The sequence below is a fragment of the Neodiprion pinetum genome, chromosome 3 (assembly GCF_021155775.2).
Source record: "Neodiprion pinetum isolate iyNeoPine1 chromosome 3, iyNeoPine1.2, whole genome shotgun sequence".
Taxonomy (NCBI): Eukaryota; Metazoa; Arthropoda; class Insecta; order Hymenoptera; family Diprionidae; genus Neodiprion; species Neodiprion pinetum.
In genome coordinates, this window is record NC_060234.1 from 35,534,942 (window position 1) to 35,553,836 (window position 18,895).

General features: G+C 42.3%; 3 protein-coding genes across 3 annotated transcripts; 2 read left to right on the forward strand and 1 right to left on the reverse strand.

The window, feature by feature from the left end:
- The first annotated feature begins 4,785 nt into the window (after window positions 1–4,785).
- LOC124214207 (protein obstructor-E) lies at window positions 4,786–6,251 on the forward strand. Its single transcript, XM_046616376.2, has 3 exons — window positions 4,786–5,139; window positions 5,380–5,797; window positions 6,127–6,251. Exons 1-3 carry the CDS (start codon window positions 4,875–4,877, stop codon window positions 6,152–6,154), a joined length of 711 nt encoding a protein of 236 aa, XP_046472332.1. The 5' UTR covers window positions 4,786–4,874; the 3' UTR covers window positions 6,155–6,251.
- Window positions 6,252–7,964: 1,713 nt separating this feature from the next.
- On the forward strand, window positions 7,965–11,379 carry Cpap3-d (cuticular protein analogous to peritrophins 3-D). Its single transcript, XM_046616188.2, has 5 exons — window positions 7,965–8,160; window positions 9,046–9,264; window positions 10,318–10,585; window positions 10,967–11,101; window positions 11,183–11,379. The coding sequence occupies exons 1-5, from the start codon at window positions 7,980–7,982 to the stop codon at window positions 11,199–11,201; spliced, it is 822 nt and encodes a 273-aa protein (XP_046472144.1). The 5' UTR covers window positions 7,965–7,979; the 3' UTR covers window positions 11,202–11,379.
- Window positions 11,380–11,892: 513 nt separating this feature from the next.
- Window positions 11,893–17,482, reverse strand: LOC124214131 (protein obstructor-E). The gene is made up of 3 exons (XM_046616189.1): window positions 17,138–17,482; window positions 13,763–14,173; window positions 11,893–12,580 (listed from the first exon to the last, which is right to left on the reverse strand). The coding sequence occupies exons 1-3, from the start codon at window positions 17,187–17,189 to the stop codon at window positions 12,273–12,275; spliced, it is 771 nt and encodes a 256-aa protein (XP_046472145.1). The 5' UTR covers window positions 17,190–17,482; the 3' UTR covers window positions 11,893–12,272.
- Window positions 17,483–18,895: the final 1,413 nt, after the last annotated feature.

Here is an 18,895-nt window from a genome sequence, read left to right on the forward strand (position 1 = left end):
TAAAGAAACAACTGTTGAAATTCACATAAATAATTAGTGCGAGGAATTCAGCGCGTGGAAATGCCTGACGGTATTTCAATCGTGAAATTTTTTTACTTCTTAGTTTTCTTTCGGTATACGTTATAATATAGAACCGGGTGTACAAGCAAACAAAATTTTTTTCCGAACCAGGAGCGTATATTCGAAACAAATTTCATCGCAGTAATAAACTAGCGAGAGTGTCGTTGGTCTCTATAAATGCGCAGCGAGGCGAATCAGCGATAGCTTTCACTGGATTCGTAAGAAACCGAGGGGTCCGGTTCTATCTTCCTTTCCTCGTTTTTTACACAGACGACGCGCACCGTGACAAACTGGTTTCCGCCACGGTTTGCACTGAACCAGCGCAATTGATCTTGAGAAAATGACAATTGTCTCGTCCTTGCACCACCCATGATTCTTTAAATATAACAACACACCAGAGGATACGAATGCTAATTGATAAATGTAATTAAAGCGACGTGTTTTCCGTCAAAGAGTTATTCACTCTTGAAATCAATTGAAATAGTTTCAAGTCAGCTGATATCGTTATGGAAATCGCTTGTCATCATATGGAAATCTCTTCGAAATCACAACGAGATCATTTAGTCATGTTAAACCCGCTACGATATCACACCGAAGTCATTCAAAACCATACGGAATCACTTTGAAACCATGCCATTAACAACGAAACCTTCGAAGTCAAAACACTTTTTGTATTTGAAACGCACGACGCCTTCTCTAACGGGTCGTATTTCGATCTTCTTGAATGTCTTATAAAACTACCTATCCGTAATGTTGAAACATTCTAATATATTCACGAGTTGCCATTTGTGTTTCACCATACTTTATACGTTCCACGTAAATAAACGACTCGAGTAAAAACTCGATTTTGCCTCAACATTTATAATCCATACAAAATTAAAATCCAAAATATATAAATGAACCGGTAAATCTCGAAACAACCTACAGCTACACCAATTAGCCTGCAATTGCATTTTCGGAGGAGTGTCAAGTTAGGATCGTATCAGATGTATGGTGCCCACTTTTTGCCAACTGGAAAACATCACCATTTAAATAAATATAAAATGAATGCTGTTCGTTAATTGTCTATTATTCCTTTGACCTGTTAAATCCTTGAATTGACTTGCTTTCTGCTCACCGTTATCACTGCAGTTCGACGACTCGACGACGACTGATTTAAGAAGCAACGTTGATAGATGGTAGTTTTGGAAACAGAGACGTATACAAACAACGGAAACCGTCTGCAGAGTATCAGTAATCTATTAATCGGGGATAAGTTGGTTCGATTTAGTCCAGCACCTCTGCTCGATCGACTAAAAGTGAGCCACTGGACATGTTTCGATTCCCACTGTGTATCATGCCAGTTTCACGCGATCCACCCGATCGCCATGAGGACGAAAAGTTTGCCTTTGCGGCGATATTGGTTTCGAGCTTTATCGTTAACTTAAGCATTAACAGTTGCGATGCGCCCACACTTGAATTTCTTCGATTCGGATGGAACGGGTGTCGCGTATCTAGTTCGGACTCTCTTGGCGTTGAGCTGCGTTTACTTTCCATGGAAACGCCAATCGTCCGATATTGGGTAAACAACACAGCGTCTGGCCTCAAACAATGCCTCACTGAAACCAGGAGACACGGTATAGTTCTGAACAAAGGTTTGATATTACGTCGAGGAAGTATAGGGAAACGTAGCGAGTGAGAAACATGCTCTGAAATTGATTTACTCTGGCAAAGAGAAGATAAAAATGGTCCGAAAGATGTACTGATCTGGAATGGGGAGTTTGCAAATCGAAATTGTACCGAGTACGGCAAACGGTACGTTCTGTAACAAGACGACATATCATCGTTTGTCCAATTTTAAAACGTTTAATCACAAACAGACTTATTCAATTGTGCTATAAGTCAATAGCCTGTAAGAATCATTACAGTTTCATTCTAAAATTCACAAATATGTCGAGGCTCTGTTCTCTGGGGAAGAATATTCACCTCAGCTCGGTCTGGTTTGCGACTTGTTTCTGTGTCAGGATCAACTATACCTCAAGGGTGAAAGTGACCCGGACTAGACAGTGTGGAATTTTCAAACAACTCCTACAGCCTGAAACATTTCATTTCAACGTACGATTCGTGTTTCACGTTCAATACAGACTGATCAAACTACAGCAGGAATTTCACGTCGCATAGCTGGAGTGTAATATGCAGAAGAGTGACCGAGATGATAAGAAATTTCGCAGAAAACTTTCTCTTCAATCATAGTAAATTACTGTGATTAATAACGGTGTTAGGAAGATGCATTGTCAACAATTCAATTCCCCGCAGCTGCTGCGAGATTAAAGTGAGAAGCTGATGAGAAAGGGTAATGATTTTTGATTCATTAATCCGCGGGCAGCTTTCGCTGTATAAATGTTATGGGTTGGCTATGCGAAAGTGAGTAATAAAATCGCCTGCTGTTTCAACTCTGATATATAGCTGATGACATGTAGATCGCAAATCAGAGGAGATTATTTTACAAAGAGAGATACGCAAGATCAGATTACAGGTTGCATAATCTGCCATCCAAGTGCTTGTACAGGGTATGCCGCATGCATCAAGTTTGACGTGCCATACAAATCGAAGTTTAGAAATTGAGACGAAATGACAGATTTTCACTATTGGCTCTGATTTTTTTTTTTTTTTTTTTCCTCCTTTCTCTCTTTTTCACATGATCGCGCGGCGCGTTTGAATACCGAAGCTCGTTAAGGACGCGTCTTGCATTCGTAAATATACACGCCCAGTTTGCAGATTATACGACGTGTTAGATTACGATTAGTAAATTTAACACGATTTAAGATCGAGAAAAATCGAACAGGTATCTAAATACACGTAGAAATAAATTGGTAAGAGAAATTTAGACTGTTCGTTCCAATCCCATTCCTCTGATCCCACTTACGAATTGCTACATTCAAATACTAACGAATTTCAGTTAAAATCGTAGCTTTCATTTCAGTCTATGGAGAGAAGATTGGCTGTCGAACAGCATGATTACACCAATCCGAGAAATTGCGACACCTGCGTAATTTGAACGTTAGAAATTGATCAGCGTAGTGTCAGCGATACGCCCATACATTTGAGAATAGTGTATAATTCTAGTTCTCTGAGTGGCGAAACGTGTGTGCATAATGTGGGTATAGTATATGCATGGCATTCGGAATACCGCGAATAAAGATTTTTAATTTTATTTATCAGAACCAAGGTGAGCCAGATTTGAGAATTAATTCTTCTGCGGCGCGGCGTTAAACTCTCCCGAGGGGACCGATAAAGGCGTGTCTATTGTCGGGTGTCGAGCAGCACCGACACTCGTAGGGGTGAACACGTATACGTGTGTGCAAAAATATTTAAGCAAACGAGTCACGCGTCGGGTCGGTTCTTTTGCTCGTCAACGAATTCACCATTCCGGAGAATCGAAACAACGGGTTTTACAAAGCGTGACCGCGCACGCCGATATCCGACTCTTCGGCGATTTTAATTCCCGTGCGGAAAATCGCTCGCCTTATAGCGCATCGCAGCCAGACCGAAATCCCGTTTACCGGTGTCCATTATGGTCAGTCTTAAGGCTAAGTGAAAAAAAGCACAATCAAACATTGCAAATAAGCGATTTTGGCAGACATAATAACCTTCAGAATTTCATCGCAAGGTGTGGGCGAAGTTCAACGCGCACGCTTGTTGTTAGAAAGTTGACTCGTTGTCAAGCAAAACGTTTGACACCACTTGCAATTATCAATTATTAATATTACATTGGTAATTGAATATTTTCATATCTCTAAGCGAAAAAAATGTTTTTCATACCTTTCATTCGCACTGTTCCAGATGTCTTGTTCATTGCACATTAGAAGTGTTTACGATTTTCGTTCCCTGGAGAGAAAACAGATAATTTTATTCAATTTTTCCTATCTTTAACACGAATCAATACTTCTAGCATTTACATAGAAGTGACGTAAGTTGTTTAGACACATGGGCTGACGATAATCGTTAATGATCAGCAATCAAGACTTACGTGTACACTTAACATGCACTAGAACTCGCGGGCAAGGTACTTTTACTCCGAGAGCAAAGTACGCTTATAACCCACCTAGCGGCGAGATCTCCAACTACTTTTTCAAAATCTTAACAAACCCTTCAACAATACGGCATCTTTGAACGTATAATAATCAAACTGTTTCTGATGCATTCCATTTGTAAAAATCAGCATGAGATGTGACGTAATAATTCAAAGTACCCGTAATATGATGTAGCGAAAATAGCCAATCGTAAGACTCGAAACCATACAAAAGCACACAATTGAATTTCGCTAGCCGAAGTCTTGCAACTGAGAATATAGTGGCATGAGCGAAGAAAATATCTCTTCAGAGTAATCGGAACAGTTCTATAATACAGTAAAACCTGATTTCAAACGAAATTTGATTCCGGCCCTTCGATCGTAGGACTCAAGAACGTCGCCAACTTTCGATTGATACATGGGCGCGGTGTGTATACGTAGACACATAACGTGTCTTTGATACACATATGGTGAACCAACGCGCGGCTGATGCGTATAAGAGACGCAACGGCGAGACAAGAACAGTCGGAAAGCGTACGGGTTGGAAAAATATTGACCAAGAGTGAGGGAGAGAGAGAAAGAGAAAGAGAAAGAGAAAGAGAGCGAAAGACAGTGCCGGAAGAGAGGGGTTTTCAGAAGAGAGTGAGGTGGAGAGGGGTTGGGAAACGAAATGGTGAGTGCAGCCGAGGGAATCAGGATTAAGCTTGACGCGAAGGCAACAGTCGCGTTTTGAAGAGCAGACAACTCGAACCACGACCTCAAGATGACACCTTCTAAACCTTGGACGTTCTGCTGCCTCGTCGTAGGGATGATCTTCTGCCTCGAACGAGCAGCTGCTCAGTTCCAATGTCCGACCTCTAAGGGGTTCTACCCTGACCCGGAGCAGTGCGACCTGTACTACGCCTGCGAGAACGGAAGAGCAGAGGAGAGACTCTGCAGCGATGGACTCGTATTCAAGGACGACAACCCCAACAAAGAGTTCTGCGACTTACCTTCCAACGTTCCGTGTGGCGACCGCACCCTCCTGCGTGAGTATTTCCTTCTCCGTTTCTATCTCGCTCGACTTCCCCTTCGTCTCGACCCTGGCTGTGAAATCTCTCGATGTCCAATTAATGCGTCCAGCTTCAAGAGATCACGTTTTTCCTTTCTATCACTACGCCAACGGTGATCCGCTCCGTCAATTTCTATCAAGTAAACCGTCCCATACCTCAAGTTCGACGAACGTAGTCGAGTTACTCGCTTACCTCTCGATCCTTTTCCATATTCAGAGGAGCCCCAGCCTTCGAAGGGCTGCCCGCGTGCCAACGGCTACTTCCGGCACGAAGATCCGACCGCCTGTGACCAGTTCGTAAGCTGCAAGGACGGCGTGGCTTCCGCGATGCCGTGCCCTGCTGGTCTCATCTACGACGAATCGGTATCTGCTTGCGTCTGGCCCGCTGATTCGACCAGGGAATGTGATGCTCCTAAACGTGAAATCCTCGACGACGGATTTGTCTGTCCGAACGTCGACGTTTCCGGACCCCAGGGACGGGCTCTTCCTCATCCGTTGTATCCTCACTCCACGGATTGCGCAAAGTTCTATATTTGCAGGAACGGCATCAAGCCCCAAAAGGGACAGTGCGATGAAGGCACCGTTTACAACGAGGACAGCTTTCAGTGCATGGAGCCGGAAAACGTACCGGGATGGTGAGTCCGTTTCGCAAGTCATAGCCTAGCCGTTTTCATTATTATTATTACGCTCTTACTACTCCAAGTACCGAAAGAAATATCGATTACGGCGAGGTAAACCGCCGGTGGTCATAGCTTTGCTTATGCGACGAAAATTGACCCGCGGAGGTTTAGCAGAAGTGATTAATTAGAAAGCATATTTCTACAAGCACATTTAAGTCTGCCGTAAAAGGCGGAATCGAGTATAAAATATCAATAATCGATAATAACAGTGTAATAGCCAGTTGTTAATTTTATTGCTAAACGATTCTAATGTTGTTTGCGTTTCTTTCGTGTTTCTGTTGCAGTGAGGACTATTACAAGAAAAAGAACTGATCGGTTACGTTGCAGATTCAAATACGCATGTAACAATTTACTTCTACTTTTAAGAATAAAATAAATCACTTATTATTATTATTCTTATAAAATAAGATCGAAGCTGTTTCATTGTTCACAACCCAAACCTTTCTCTTCGCATCGTTGGATCTAGTGTATATTACACGTATTATCTGGACGTATGAATCGCGACGCGTAGCGATGCGGGTTACTGTAAGAATAAAATAACGAGTGAAAAAAGGTCGCGCAGGTTACGCGGAAAAAAAGCGTGGCTACCCGTAACCGCCTTTGATTTGTATTACATCGTATCGAACGCCGCATACAAGGTAGAGATCGCGCGTAACATCATAATGGCAGATATTAACGGCTTTCACCGTCGATATTCACGCGTTCATGTATCGTGGACCGCGATCTCGTTCCCCCGTGTAGTCTCGACACTGTAACGTTGCATAAGAGGACCAGCCAGGCCTGCGGGGCCTTATCCGCATCAATACATGGGCCTCACTCTTGCGCGAGACTTTGTGTCTCCGAAGCCCCGGGGCGAACGGTGGCCTTATGGATGAATGGCTAACAGACACCGGGAGGTCATTCAAAAATTGTATCACCTTTTTTTCGCAAGGGTGGGGTCCGCGCGCTTTCCTATACAGCCTCGATAATTATTCCGGTAAAGCTAAGATGTATAAAAAAAAAAAAAAAAAATTTATCGCTCACCGAGCTGACTATCCGCGCAATTATCAGTGATTACCTATCGTTGGAATTATTTTCTTCATTTCTAAACAAGTTTCCATTATTCAACCGTTTTGCAAAATTACTCTACTTATTTATTACCCCATTAAACCTGTGTTACGATTTTGGAGTATGTGCTTAAGTTTAATGAAGTACAATTTTGAACGAATTGTATTCTATGAGTGGAGTAGATGCGCAAACTTGAATGTCACCATATTGTTCGGTGATATTGACCAGACATGAAAGAAAGATTGTACGTTATTTTGGCTCGAGACTTTAATATAATTTCAATTACAATCTAAAAAGTTGATTTTCAAAAAGACCGGCCAGTATCGGTAAGATGTTGAAATCTATGCCTCCTTTCTTTTCAATCTCAAAGAGGTATCATTTTTAAAGAAATATTTTCACCGAATATTTCGATGAATGCGAATTTTGAAGCACAAGCATTATTTTGTTTAAGACTGGGATTGATTCGCGAACGAAAAATGCTTATTCCTTCGGCGAATTCTAGGACATTGGAAAGCGATATGATATGGACTAAGATTTTCAAGTCACAAAGCTATTCGATCGTGAAAACAATTAGATACAATAGAAGTAACATTTATTCTCAATTATCTGAAAACAAATCTAGAGTTTAAGATAAAAAGTAACGTAGGCGGATACAAGGCTTAAATTGAATGACACAGCATGTATTTCGTACAAAAAAGAAAAATTTTCGTTTCACCGAATCGTTTGAGGCAGTCTTAACCAGCTACTCGATCACTTTGAAAAAAGTGAATAATCTACATTCAATCTATGTCAGTTGCGCGTCAGCGTTTTATCCGCTTCGATAAATGGGCACTGAATTTCGGTCAAACGTTCCGGGTTAACCGCCAGCGTATCATCGAGAAAACGAGCCCAGTCCGCCTGTAAAACGAACCAGTGAAAGAGGGGTAAAAAAATGAACGAAAACGACACCGAATCGAGGAGGTTGAATAAAAAGAGTTTTAAAAAAATTTGAAAAAAGTGTCCCGAGCGAGAGAGATATCGAATGCAATCCTCGAGACAATATCGTCCAGAAGTGACCGTCGGCGAAGGGGGAGGTCGAGTAACGCGGGATATGAACGAACGAACGAACGAACGAACGAACGGACGGAGTGAAGGGGCCCCTCGGGGCCCGAGGCCAAGACAACTTGCCAATGAGCGGGAATCTAAGTTCAGTAGTCAGTTGGTACTGAGACCAGACATGAGCTGTCGTATAGGAGTGACCTTATTGGCCCTAACGGGCCTCATCTCTGCCGGTGAGTATAAAATATCATCAAACGAAACCTCAAAGTGCATCATCTCCACTAATCGATACGCTCCTGAGCTTCGCGCGTCCCGCAATTCCTCGCCTCTTCTTAGATTATACCGCCTTCTCCTTTACCTTCAAGTGCACCCCGCAAGGCGCTTATTTCTACACAATAATCCCGGGCCCGAGTTGCTTCTGACGCAGAGCGCTTCAACGTCGACTTGCGACACGAAACGAGGCTGCAGGAATGCTTAGGCCTACACTAGCTTTCACCGCCGCTTTACCATATGGCCATAATGCCCGACTTATGATATAATGTCAGCCGTGGTTCCTTATTCGATATTCAAATCGTCTCTAATGCCGTTCCTGAATCCTCGACGTCACTTCTCGCCACAACTCCACGCGAGCCTCGTGCACGACTTCCTTCGTTAACTCGTAATATAAATTAATATTAACGTGACCCACTAAAACTTTTCAAACGAACGCTAATCGATAATGAAAGCTCGATCTGTGTCGGCTCCGGCATCGAAGGATAACCACCAACGTGCGGCAATTACATGTGCAAAAAAATTCAAACTATAATCGTATGCGCATTATCAATCTGGTCGATTCTATACACCGTTACACACTTGCGACCTTCGTCTATTAACAATTTTTAATATTCTTCTATCAGAAGGAATGTTTCACGGAAGCTCACTCAAGGTTGCAGAACTAAAGAAATCATCCAGTCAAGTTTCTCGATCACTCCAACGTTCATACCTAACGTTAGTTTGTCTTAACAAAAGCTAATTAATTGTGGCACACGTATCGAAACTGAGTAACAAATATGAACCGTGATCAAAGTTTGCTTTAAGCTTTACTCATTGACGTTAAAATGGAAAATCACTTTTTCCAGCCATGGGGGCAGCCCTGTCGGGCGCTCCTCCTTGCCCAGAACAGCATGGTGTCCAGGCGTACGCACACCCCGAGGATTGCGGTGCGTTCTTCCTCTGCGTAAACGGAACGCTGTCCTTGGAGCATTGCGAAAACGGACTTCTCTTCGACGGTCATGGAGCCGTGCACAACCACTGCAACTACCACTGGGCCGTTCATTGCGGAGAACGCAAGGCTGACCGTAAGTTCGCCACATTGCTGTCGACATTGATATATTTCTTATTGGCAATAATACGAAATCAATCGACGACGGAAGAGAGTTGGACCATCGCCTCTGTGTGTGGAAAATTTGAATTCATCAGATTACTGAATTGGCCTAGTTTTCCATTAACCGAAACGTCGCTTCTTTTTATTGCTCAAATTTCGTAAAGGCCTTGGGATGTCTCAAGTGGCGTATTGGATTTAATGTGGTCTGAATGTTTTCTCCGGGACAACGACAGTCTATAATTACGATTATAATTGCCCGTTCACCGTCTACTTGATGAAATTTTAATGTTATACATTTTTGTTTCACCTTTTTCTTTATTTTCCTGCTTACGTCAATGGTATAACAACTGTTCTGAACGTGCTTACCGGGTACACGATGCGTTGGTAAAATTCGACAGAGCAAGTACAAGGTATAATACTGGCCAATTATACCCGTAGAATGAATTCACTTTTTAACCCAAGAAGCAAGCCTTGTTAAACCACACGTAAGTATACCGCAACGGAGTTTCGGGTTTGTTGCAGCGTGTACGAAACTGTTTACATGATCAACTTTCACCGGTAATTAGTAGCAAATATTTGTCGGAGTTTATAGTTCGGACCAGTTCGTACATGTAATACTAATGTATATCAATATCCTTGAGATGTCGTGGATTTCGTTTACTTTTCTCTTGCCTTTTCTTTATCCATGGAAACTAAATTGTAAATCTCACTGGAGGAGAACAGAGGGAAAGCTGACTACATCGCAAGCCATTACCAGGCAAAGCACGGCTCGAATCTATCGCAAAAAAAATTCTCACACACCAATGAATGTCCGTTAAAATATGAGCAAAAAAAAAATAAATACATATAAAAAAAAGTAAACCGAAAGTAGAGAAAAATTCAAGCGCTTCGATCCGCTCGTTTCTAAAAGGTCACCAAGTAGATGTCGACGGTCAATTAGCAATCGCGACGACACACTTCTTGTGCCACGTTGACGTAACACTTCGCGATGGCTGACAGGCAAACTTTACCCTTTTAACACCGGCAGTGACTCCGATCAGCTCCCCGGGATGCGAACACCAGTTTGGCCTCTACCCAGACAGCGACTCCTGCAGCACCACCTACATCAAGTGCACCCACGGCACTCCCCTGTCTTCGCAATGCGACCCCGGCTTGGCCTACGACCCCAAGAGCCACGCCTGCGTTTGGCCTGACCAACTTCTGCCCTACTGCAACCCTGAAGCCATCGTTGGCTTCAAATGCCCACAGAAAATTCCTGCCCGTACCGCTGCTGCTAAATTCTGGCCCTTCCCGAGGTTCGTTGATTCCACTGTTGAAGACAATAATCTTGGGTCATTGTCAGAATTTTCAAGGTTTAGTCGGATGATTGGGAACGAGAATACTTTCCGTTTTATCATACCAAATATCAACGGTTTATCCTCTCGTCGAGAGCTATCCTTGGATTTTTATCGATCGCTCATGATCGTGATAAATTTTTCTTCATTGTTGAATTGAATTGCGCAATTTCATTACCTCTCATCGGCTCTTTTGGACAAAGGTGAACGAATTTCTACCTCAGCGTTTCACCCTGGTTCGCCAATCTGTATCTACGATAAAATTTTTGCATTAGATTTGCGGCGATTACGTTTTTGTTCAGATTCTCAATGAGATAGTTACCAATTGATCACTTTGAACAGATTCGCTGTACCCGGAGACTGTGGCCGACTTATAACCTGCGTCGAGGGCCATCCTCGTCTGATTACTTGCGGCGATGGAAAACTTTTCGACGCTGAGAGCCTTGCCTGCTTAGATCCTGAAGAAGGTCCTAAATGGTGAGTGTCACGAAGCTGGCTTATACGCTAAAAAAGAGGTATCACACTACACCTCGAATAACGTATTTTCTTTCTTTTCAGTGCCAACCACTTGAAGTAGACGAAAATTCGCTACTGCAACAGTGCCGGAATAACATTTTTCCGAACATCTTTAGTATAACGGAGTTTCATTTTATGAACAAATCTTAAAATTCTGTGAAATCTTGATGTGAACATAATTCGCAAAAAAAAAAAAATTGTGCAAACAGCATTAATGTACCGCGATTTGTGAGAAACAACCTTTGCCTTCCGTCATCCTATCTGACATTTGATCGCATACCCATAAATGCGGTTATTTGCCTATTATACACAGACAAGTGTGTAGAAATAAACCATACCAATCTTATTACACAGTTAACTAGAAATAGAAACTTCGTATGCACAAAGATGTTTGTGAGAAAAAAGTTAGGGGAAGATGTCGGCTGAAGAAGGCCGAAAAGATCGCAACGTTTCCAAAATTTGTTGGCTGTTAGAACATTCAATAATACCTATGTAACTTAAAATCTATCCCCGTGCTAGTATCTCTCATGTCTCTCATGATGTACCACTGTAATAAATGAGCTGTCCAAAGCTAAAATGGCGCGTAAAAAAATATTGCATCTGTTTATCAATATGGGTACTGAGATTGAATTGCGCCATTTTCGTTTTCACACAGCTCGTGTGAAAATTAACACAAACGACAAGATATATATATGTATATATATATATATATATATATATATATATATATATACGTAAATAAAAATACATCGTTCAGGTATCGTACATATATAAAAAATACACAATACTTTATTGCACAATCCTAGAAACTAACGTAAAGTACAAGGTTTTTTTTTTTTAAGTATTACAGTACGTGGATGGAAAAAGGAATATTTACATTTTGATTTAGGATGAAAGATAAGGGGTTCGAGGGTATAAGAATAATAGTACAATAGTACAAGTGTGTAAAATAAATTTGCGAGAGGATGTTGTTCGAGCCCCAAATGCAGGGCCGCATATTTCGAGGCGTCGTCTTTAATTTGCATGACGCAAAATTTCGATTGAATTGTTTTGAACCTCGGTATTTTCAAATCAAAAAACTTGGACGAGCGTTATATTGGAATCGCATTTATCCTCCTGCTGCGACTCCTCCTCAGTTTCGTCCTCTTGTTCTCACCGCAACCGGAACCGCACCAGCCGGAAGCGAAGGGACACCAGGCGGCAGATTCTCTTCTTCCGGTTCACCGTTCTCTCCCACGGGATATTCGCTCTCCAGAGTTGGCGCTGGGGTCGGAATGTCGCAGTCCTCCGTCGGGGGTACCACGCATCTCAAGGACCTTCTGTCGAACACCAACATCGCGGGGCAACGTTGAAGGCGGGGGTAACCACCCTGGCATTGCCAGTAACGGTTGCACGACTTACCCAGGGGCACATTTCCGTTCGGGTCTTCGGTACAGAGAGCTGGAAATGGGATCAAAATCGTGTCAAGCTACTCCAATAGCACCAATTGGTCTAGAAGAAATTTACGCATTTTTCTCACGTCTAATCCACTTGTCAGTTGAATGCGGGAAAGATTTGAGTTGACGTGATAGGATACTCACAATTAAAAAAAAAAAGATTAAAAATTAACAATGTACAAGAGTTTTAAGCTAATGATACCCATCGCAACCTGGAAATTATAAAAGTTTCATAGTTTAAGCAATCGGATTATTCCATCAATAGATGAGTACGCGGTATAATTCTTATATGTTGACTTTAACCAAGGTTCAAATTCACGCTTAACCAGGGGGCAAGTGTCAATTTGTATTTTATGGATAGAAATTCGAAGCACAATCGTTGACATGAACAGAAAAAAAGAGGGAGAGAGAAATTGATTTCTTCACTTTCTATGACCCGGAGGTCAGCCATGGCTATAATAAAGTTGTAGCAAAATACCCGGTTTAAAATTTCTCATACAATCGAATAGCCCGTGGCTATGAGGTGAAAAAAAAAACACAGATTTCTTTATCGTTGACGATTAAACATTGCGTGATGTTGGCTAATAATCAATTCCATCAATAAAAAAGGGGAAGAGTCAAATTCTGCGAATGTTACGTAGTAGGTATACACGTGTACAGGTTTATCATACTGAAATAACCGGCGTTGCCATTTACTATGGGAAGTCGAACCATCACGTAAGCATAATATGCAGCGTGTCTGGCTTGAATGCTAATCGACGAGATAAACCCGGATGTTATAAGGCCGCCGACATTTTTCCACGAATATGTTAACCATTCCTTTTTTCCCTTTTTGTTCGATGTAGGTATTTTCATCTTTTCACATTCGCTTTCATTATTTCCCAACGGGCATTACTCTGCATACGAAACGAGTTTCGCGAAAACACTTGTAAATTCGTTTCGACAATGCACCGCATTCGGAGCGCACGCCGTATGCGTTCAACACTTTAATACAGGTTTTCTTAAACGAGACTCGCGGGTTAATTATAGAGTATAAAGGAGTGTCCCTTCGACTAAGTGATCGGCAAATACCGCGTCTCCTTTTTCGATTCATGACGCCATTGAGACAAAGAAGTAGGATCCTGCGGTTCCATTTGATCCGTGATCGTGCAGCCTCGAGGAAATACCTTTTACGAATATTACTCACGATGCTTTTGGCAACCCTCGACATTCTCGGGCCAGTCGCAGGAATGAGTTCTCTCGTTGTAGAGGAGACCGCCAATGCATAGCTGCTCGGTAGCCGTTCCGTTCCAACATGTCCAATATCTGGTGCACGAGGTCTCGTGTCCAAATATTCCGTAAAGCCATCCGCAGTGCTCCACTCCTATGGGGGAATTTGCCTGCGTCTTTCCCTCGCAGTAGTTCGCCCTCCATGGATAGTCGCAGCCCTCCGTGACACCGCGATGCTTGCCGGCGAACACCAATCCGTTGGGGCAGTCGAACAACTCCGGACGTCCGTTGACGCACTCCCAGTAACGATCGCAGTTCTGCTGATCACTAACGACCCGGGCTTTCGTCTGGCAAGGATCTTCCTGCTGATCTTTTTGCGCGCTAATGCCTGGAATGTTGATAAACCATTAATTAGTGTACTCTCCAATTTCATGATTTGTTTTAGTATTCGTTCAAACTTGAGCTACGTTAATGGTTGCTTCAATTAAAACATTTTTTTCACCCTGTCTGACTGAAATAATTTTATGAATTTTCAGTATATTTGTCATAAATGTCTCGGTAATGATTCATCGCAATTCATTGTTTGGAATGACAGCAGTAATATTTTTAATAACAATAATATCATTTCCTCAATTAAAGTCTCGTTGCACGGCGTGCGAATTGTCGTTTCGTACAATTCAAATGTAAAAATATCTCTGACAAATAGTACTTTTTCCCACGTCCAAGGAAGCCTGAGACTTGCCTTTCATTCACGACTCATGCAGGATTCGTTTGTATCAGCTTGTTGAATCTTTAACGAAATACGGAGTTGAATGAGGTCGGTGAATTCTATGATAAATCATAGACTGGTTATAACACTCTCGCCTATCCTTTAATATTATAACCGGTTATACTATAGTATTCCAACATGTTAACGCTCCGTTCGGCTACATAGCCATTTTCGATTTCTATATACTTAAATCGATGTCACCTAATGTGTCTTAATTCGTTTTACAACTAAAATTCCCGCATGTTTAAATATACTCATTTAGTATTTTACGACTTAAATTCCCCCGCATTAAAATTTATTCAATCTGTCTCACGGTTTGAATGCGCCAGGTACCTTTAATCGCAGACCTCGATTTCGTCCGATCGCGAACGATCGTTGGCTCGAATGAAAGAACAAAAAATTTTCAAGGATTCGAAACCATTGCGTGCTTCATCCACTCGTCAACGTTTCGTTCTCCGTCTTTAATAGCCATTGTTATGTAAGGTCGATTGCATTGCATTAATTTTGCCGATTCTCAGATCATGACGAGAATTTGATGAAATTTTGTGCGATAAATAGAGCCGCACCAGCCGGTCGATTGTTGAGTCGTGATCGGTATACCGAGAATGACATTAAAACCAGATATGGCGGTTTAACGTTACAGTGCCGACCTGGCATGATACACAACCGTATAAATATACTTAAAATAAAAGGGGCTAAAGTATTCAAGTAAGGTGGGAAGTGCTCCGGCATCGCGCTCCCAAGAGAACCAACGATAAGTGAAAGTATTCTAGCCTTGACTTGCAACCTTCGGGACAGAACGTCCCCTCTTTAAGCAGCTGAACGCTGTTCCTTCTAATCCGAAATACGTTAATCACATCTCTCAGCAGCTCAGCTCTCATCTCCGACCGCCATCAATCCAATCTCAACGATGAGTACGCGTATCAAGAACAATCATCGGCCATGGATCGCACGAGGCCGAACATCGTGGACACGCATGTATGCAGTTCTCAGACACCGTTGTGATCGTCCTTTTCCGCGGACCGGAAGTCGGCACGTGGATACCGGCACGTGCTTCACGGAATAAACGGTATAATCGAACGCTGTAACGGATTGTGCGAAGCTCGGCCCGAGTTATGTCCGCAATGTGATAACGTAACGCGGTGTTGGGATTGGCCGACCACGTACCGAGAAGACATCTCCGCTGAGTGGTACAGTTGCGCAATAGCTGGACGTAAGCACCTAGCCAGAGGCTAGCAGTTGTAGGTTTGACTTTCCCTTTCTTTACGACTTTGTAAACGCTGCTGGTTATTTACATTTTACAACGTGGAAGGTCCCAAAAGCTCGTCGAAAGTTCGGCTGATCACACGGAAGTGACGTATTATAGGGGCGTGAGAATCCGACCCTACTTTGCGATGGCGAGCTTGGCGACCTTGGACATGTTCGCCGCTGATGACGTTACAGCATCGTCTCTAGTTCCTCGAAACCTTGATTTCGACTTTTTTTTCACCGCATCTACTCGAGCGTAGTAGCGCGCCTAGCTCCTCATCGTGACCGTGAAAACTGAAATCTGACGTTCTCGAGCCTTCGAAAGCAAGCAAAATATTTTGCATCACGAATTCAGAATGTGCGTTGCAAAGTGTACGGGACAGTTTCGATTATCCAGGATTCCAGGGTCTTGAACTCACCCCTGCCTTTCAGGCTCTTTGAAAATTTCGCGAAAATTATGACGATAAATCCTGGACCATCACCGCCTGTGCACTTGAAGGCAATACATCCCTGAGCGTAGCAAATAGTTTTCGAAATCTTCAGACATTCCGAAATTCCACTTGCGTGGTCACTGATCTGTGCGTCATGCGAGCCTCGGATCCTTGGAAAAGATCCGTTCTATTCCTAGCCAATAATTCCTACTTTCGAACGATAATAATTCTAGCTCCGGCACATCAGTTGCACGTGGCTTATCCCGAGCGAGGCAGTTTTCATTCGTTAGCACCCTGCATGCATGTTACGGAATCGGAAATCACACGCAGAGTCCTCAGAGAGAGTACCTCTCCTTGCAACTCGGCAAGCTACTTTCATATTTTCACTTGCAGGCCGGCCTACCGTACGGGGAGAAAGTTTCTATCCGATGTGTGAACCAGCCTTGATCAGCATCCATTGTCCGGCCGTCGATCTTTAGGAACCGTTTCGTACGCCTACTACAGTTTGGTTTCTTTGCCTCTAATGCGTTTCGTACCGACCGGCGTTTTGATCCACTAGATACGTTAAAAGTACGATCGCGAACTTCAGGGGTATAAGTATATCAGTGAGTAAAGAGATCGTTAACCGGACTAGATACAATAGATCGATTCAATTGTCTCACGGCGATGATTACATGCTACTGAAATTAGATAATCCGACAATGAGTAGTTGAAAGAATATTATCTGCAATAGCCGGCGAATGACGAACCGTGTTTACACGCTTCACTTTGTAACTACATTCTAGGTGTACACTTGCATTCGTTATCGTAAAATTGATGGTGACGATTTTAATTGGTGAAAGAAAAAAGAAAACGAAAATGACGTGATGTAAAGAAAGAAAAAAAAGAAAAGACTAGAACTCACCGTTGATAGCGAGAAGCAGCAGGAAGACAGGGATGGTTTGCAGGGGTCCCATTCTGCCGCGAATTCTGTATCGCAGTTTTGAATATATTATTCGTCGAATTGTAATATATCTGTGTATGCTTGATGTTCCGCAGCGACGTTAATACCGTATCAATTCGTACGTACAGACGAACTGGGGAAATGAAAATATCGAATGAAGACGCTCGATGGATGGGTTTTCGTGTTGGGACTGGGAGAGTCGTTTGGCTTGTGGTCTTATATGAACTCCCCACTCTCCGCGCGCGGAAGGCCCCACAAACGCTAAAAGCCCAGGATAGGTACTTCTTCTACCGAAGACTGCTTCAGCCGCGTTTAAACGCGTCCAAGGAACTCTATTCGTCGGTGGATGAACGGGATAAATTCTGGGACCTGTATCCACTCTACACGCTTTAACTCCTCGGACTTACAGGCTCGCCATATTACACATACAATCAGGGTGGGGTCTTAGAGCCAGGTGCTTAAGGCCTTCACGGTTTCTTGTCCGCCCGTCGAACACGAGCACCGAGCGCATCTCCTCGCTTGGTGAAATTGAAAACGAATATAAAAAGCGAGCGTTAAGTCGTAACGCCGGGAGGGAAAAGGAAAGAAAATTACAGTAACCCGAATCGAATTAATATACTCGTATTTATAGTGCAAGGAAAACCGGTCCAGCATGTTATTCTTGTAGAAATTCATGGCTGCGAAGCATTGTCAGGATTATTGTGGCATGATAATAACTGCAGTCCTATTCAACAGGTTGAAGCCTATTTACAAATGAAAAAAAAATACTCGAATTCACCTTCTCTCAGGACTAAAAGCTCGGTAACTTCCGTAAAAGTACGACATCCAAATTTTTTATCCTAGATTAAAATGCGTTTATTGATCGGCGGTTCGACTGTAATTTAACAATTTAACCTCATAAGAAATTAAGCAAAATCGAAGGAAAACCCGTATTTCTGGTCATTTTTTTGCCACTGCATAATTCATCGTATGCAAATGAATTTAGAACTGCACCGGTTACGCCGTCACTGCGAGGATACGTTTAATACATGTAGAATTATTTTCACATAGCAAAACGCAGAACTTGCAGCAATTTTTCGCCTTAAAGAAGTTTCCGATTCTCGAAATTTTCGTACTTTCGAATATTGCATGCTAATGAAGTATAGGTAAAATTAGAAAGTTATGAAATTGTTATAGGTACTAATTTGGTAACGAGAAAACAACTGATTAATTATCATTTGACCGATATATAACAGAGAAGAGGAAGAAAATGACACGCGGTATACGAATTAACATGGCATAGACACTATTTAGTCAATTTGCATTCATTCATTCATATCGTACTCTAACTGCCAACGCACGCCGAAAGATTGTATATTCAATATTGGAAAGTAAGAATGTATTTGAACAAGCTGTGTTCCGATGTTTGTATCAGACTTCGAGTTTCATTGTGGTCTATGTATTATTTTGCACAAAAACATTCAGCTCGTTTATATGGACAATTCTACGTAACACAGGCAATATGCAACATTCCTGAGGCATTACTTAGAACATAATTATACATGGCATACCGATTTCACGCACACTCACCGTAAATATTTTTTTCCTGCCCCTTTCTATTGTCAACAAATTTTATCCACGTTTCCTCTGGCATTTTTTTTGGCTTACAAATATGAAACTCAGTCCGGATGAAGGATTAAAATTTTATGACAGTCGACATAAAATTATAATAAAATACCA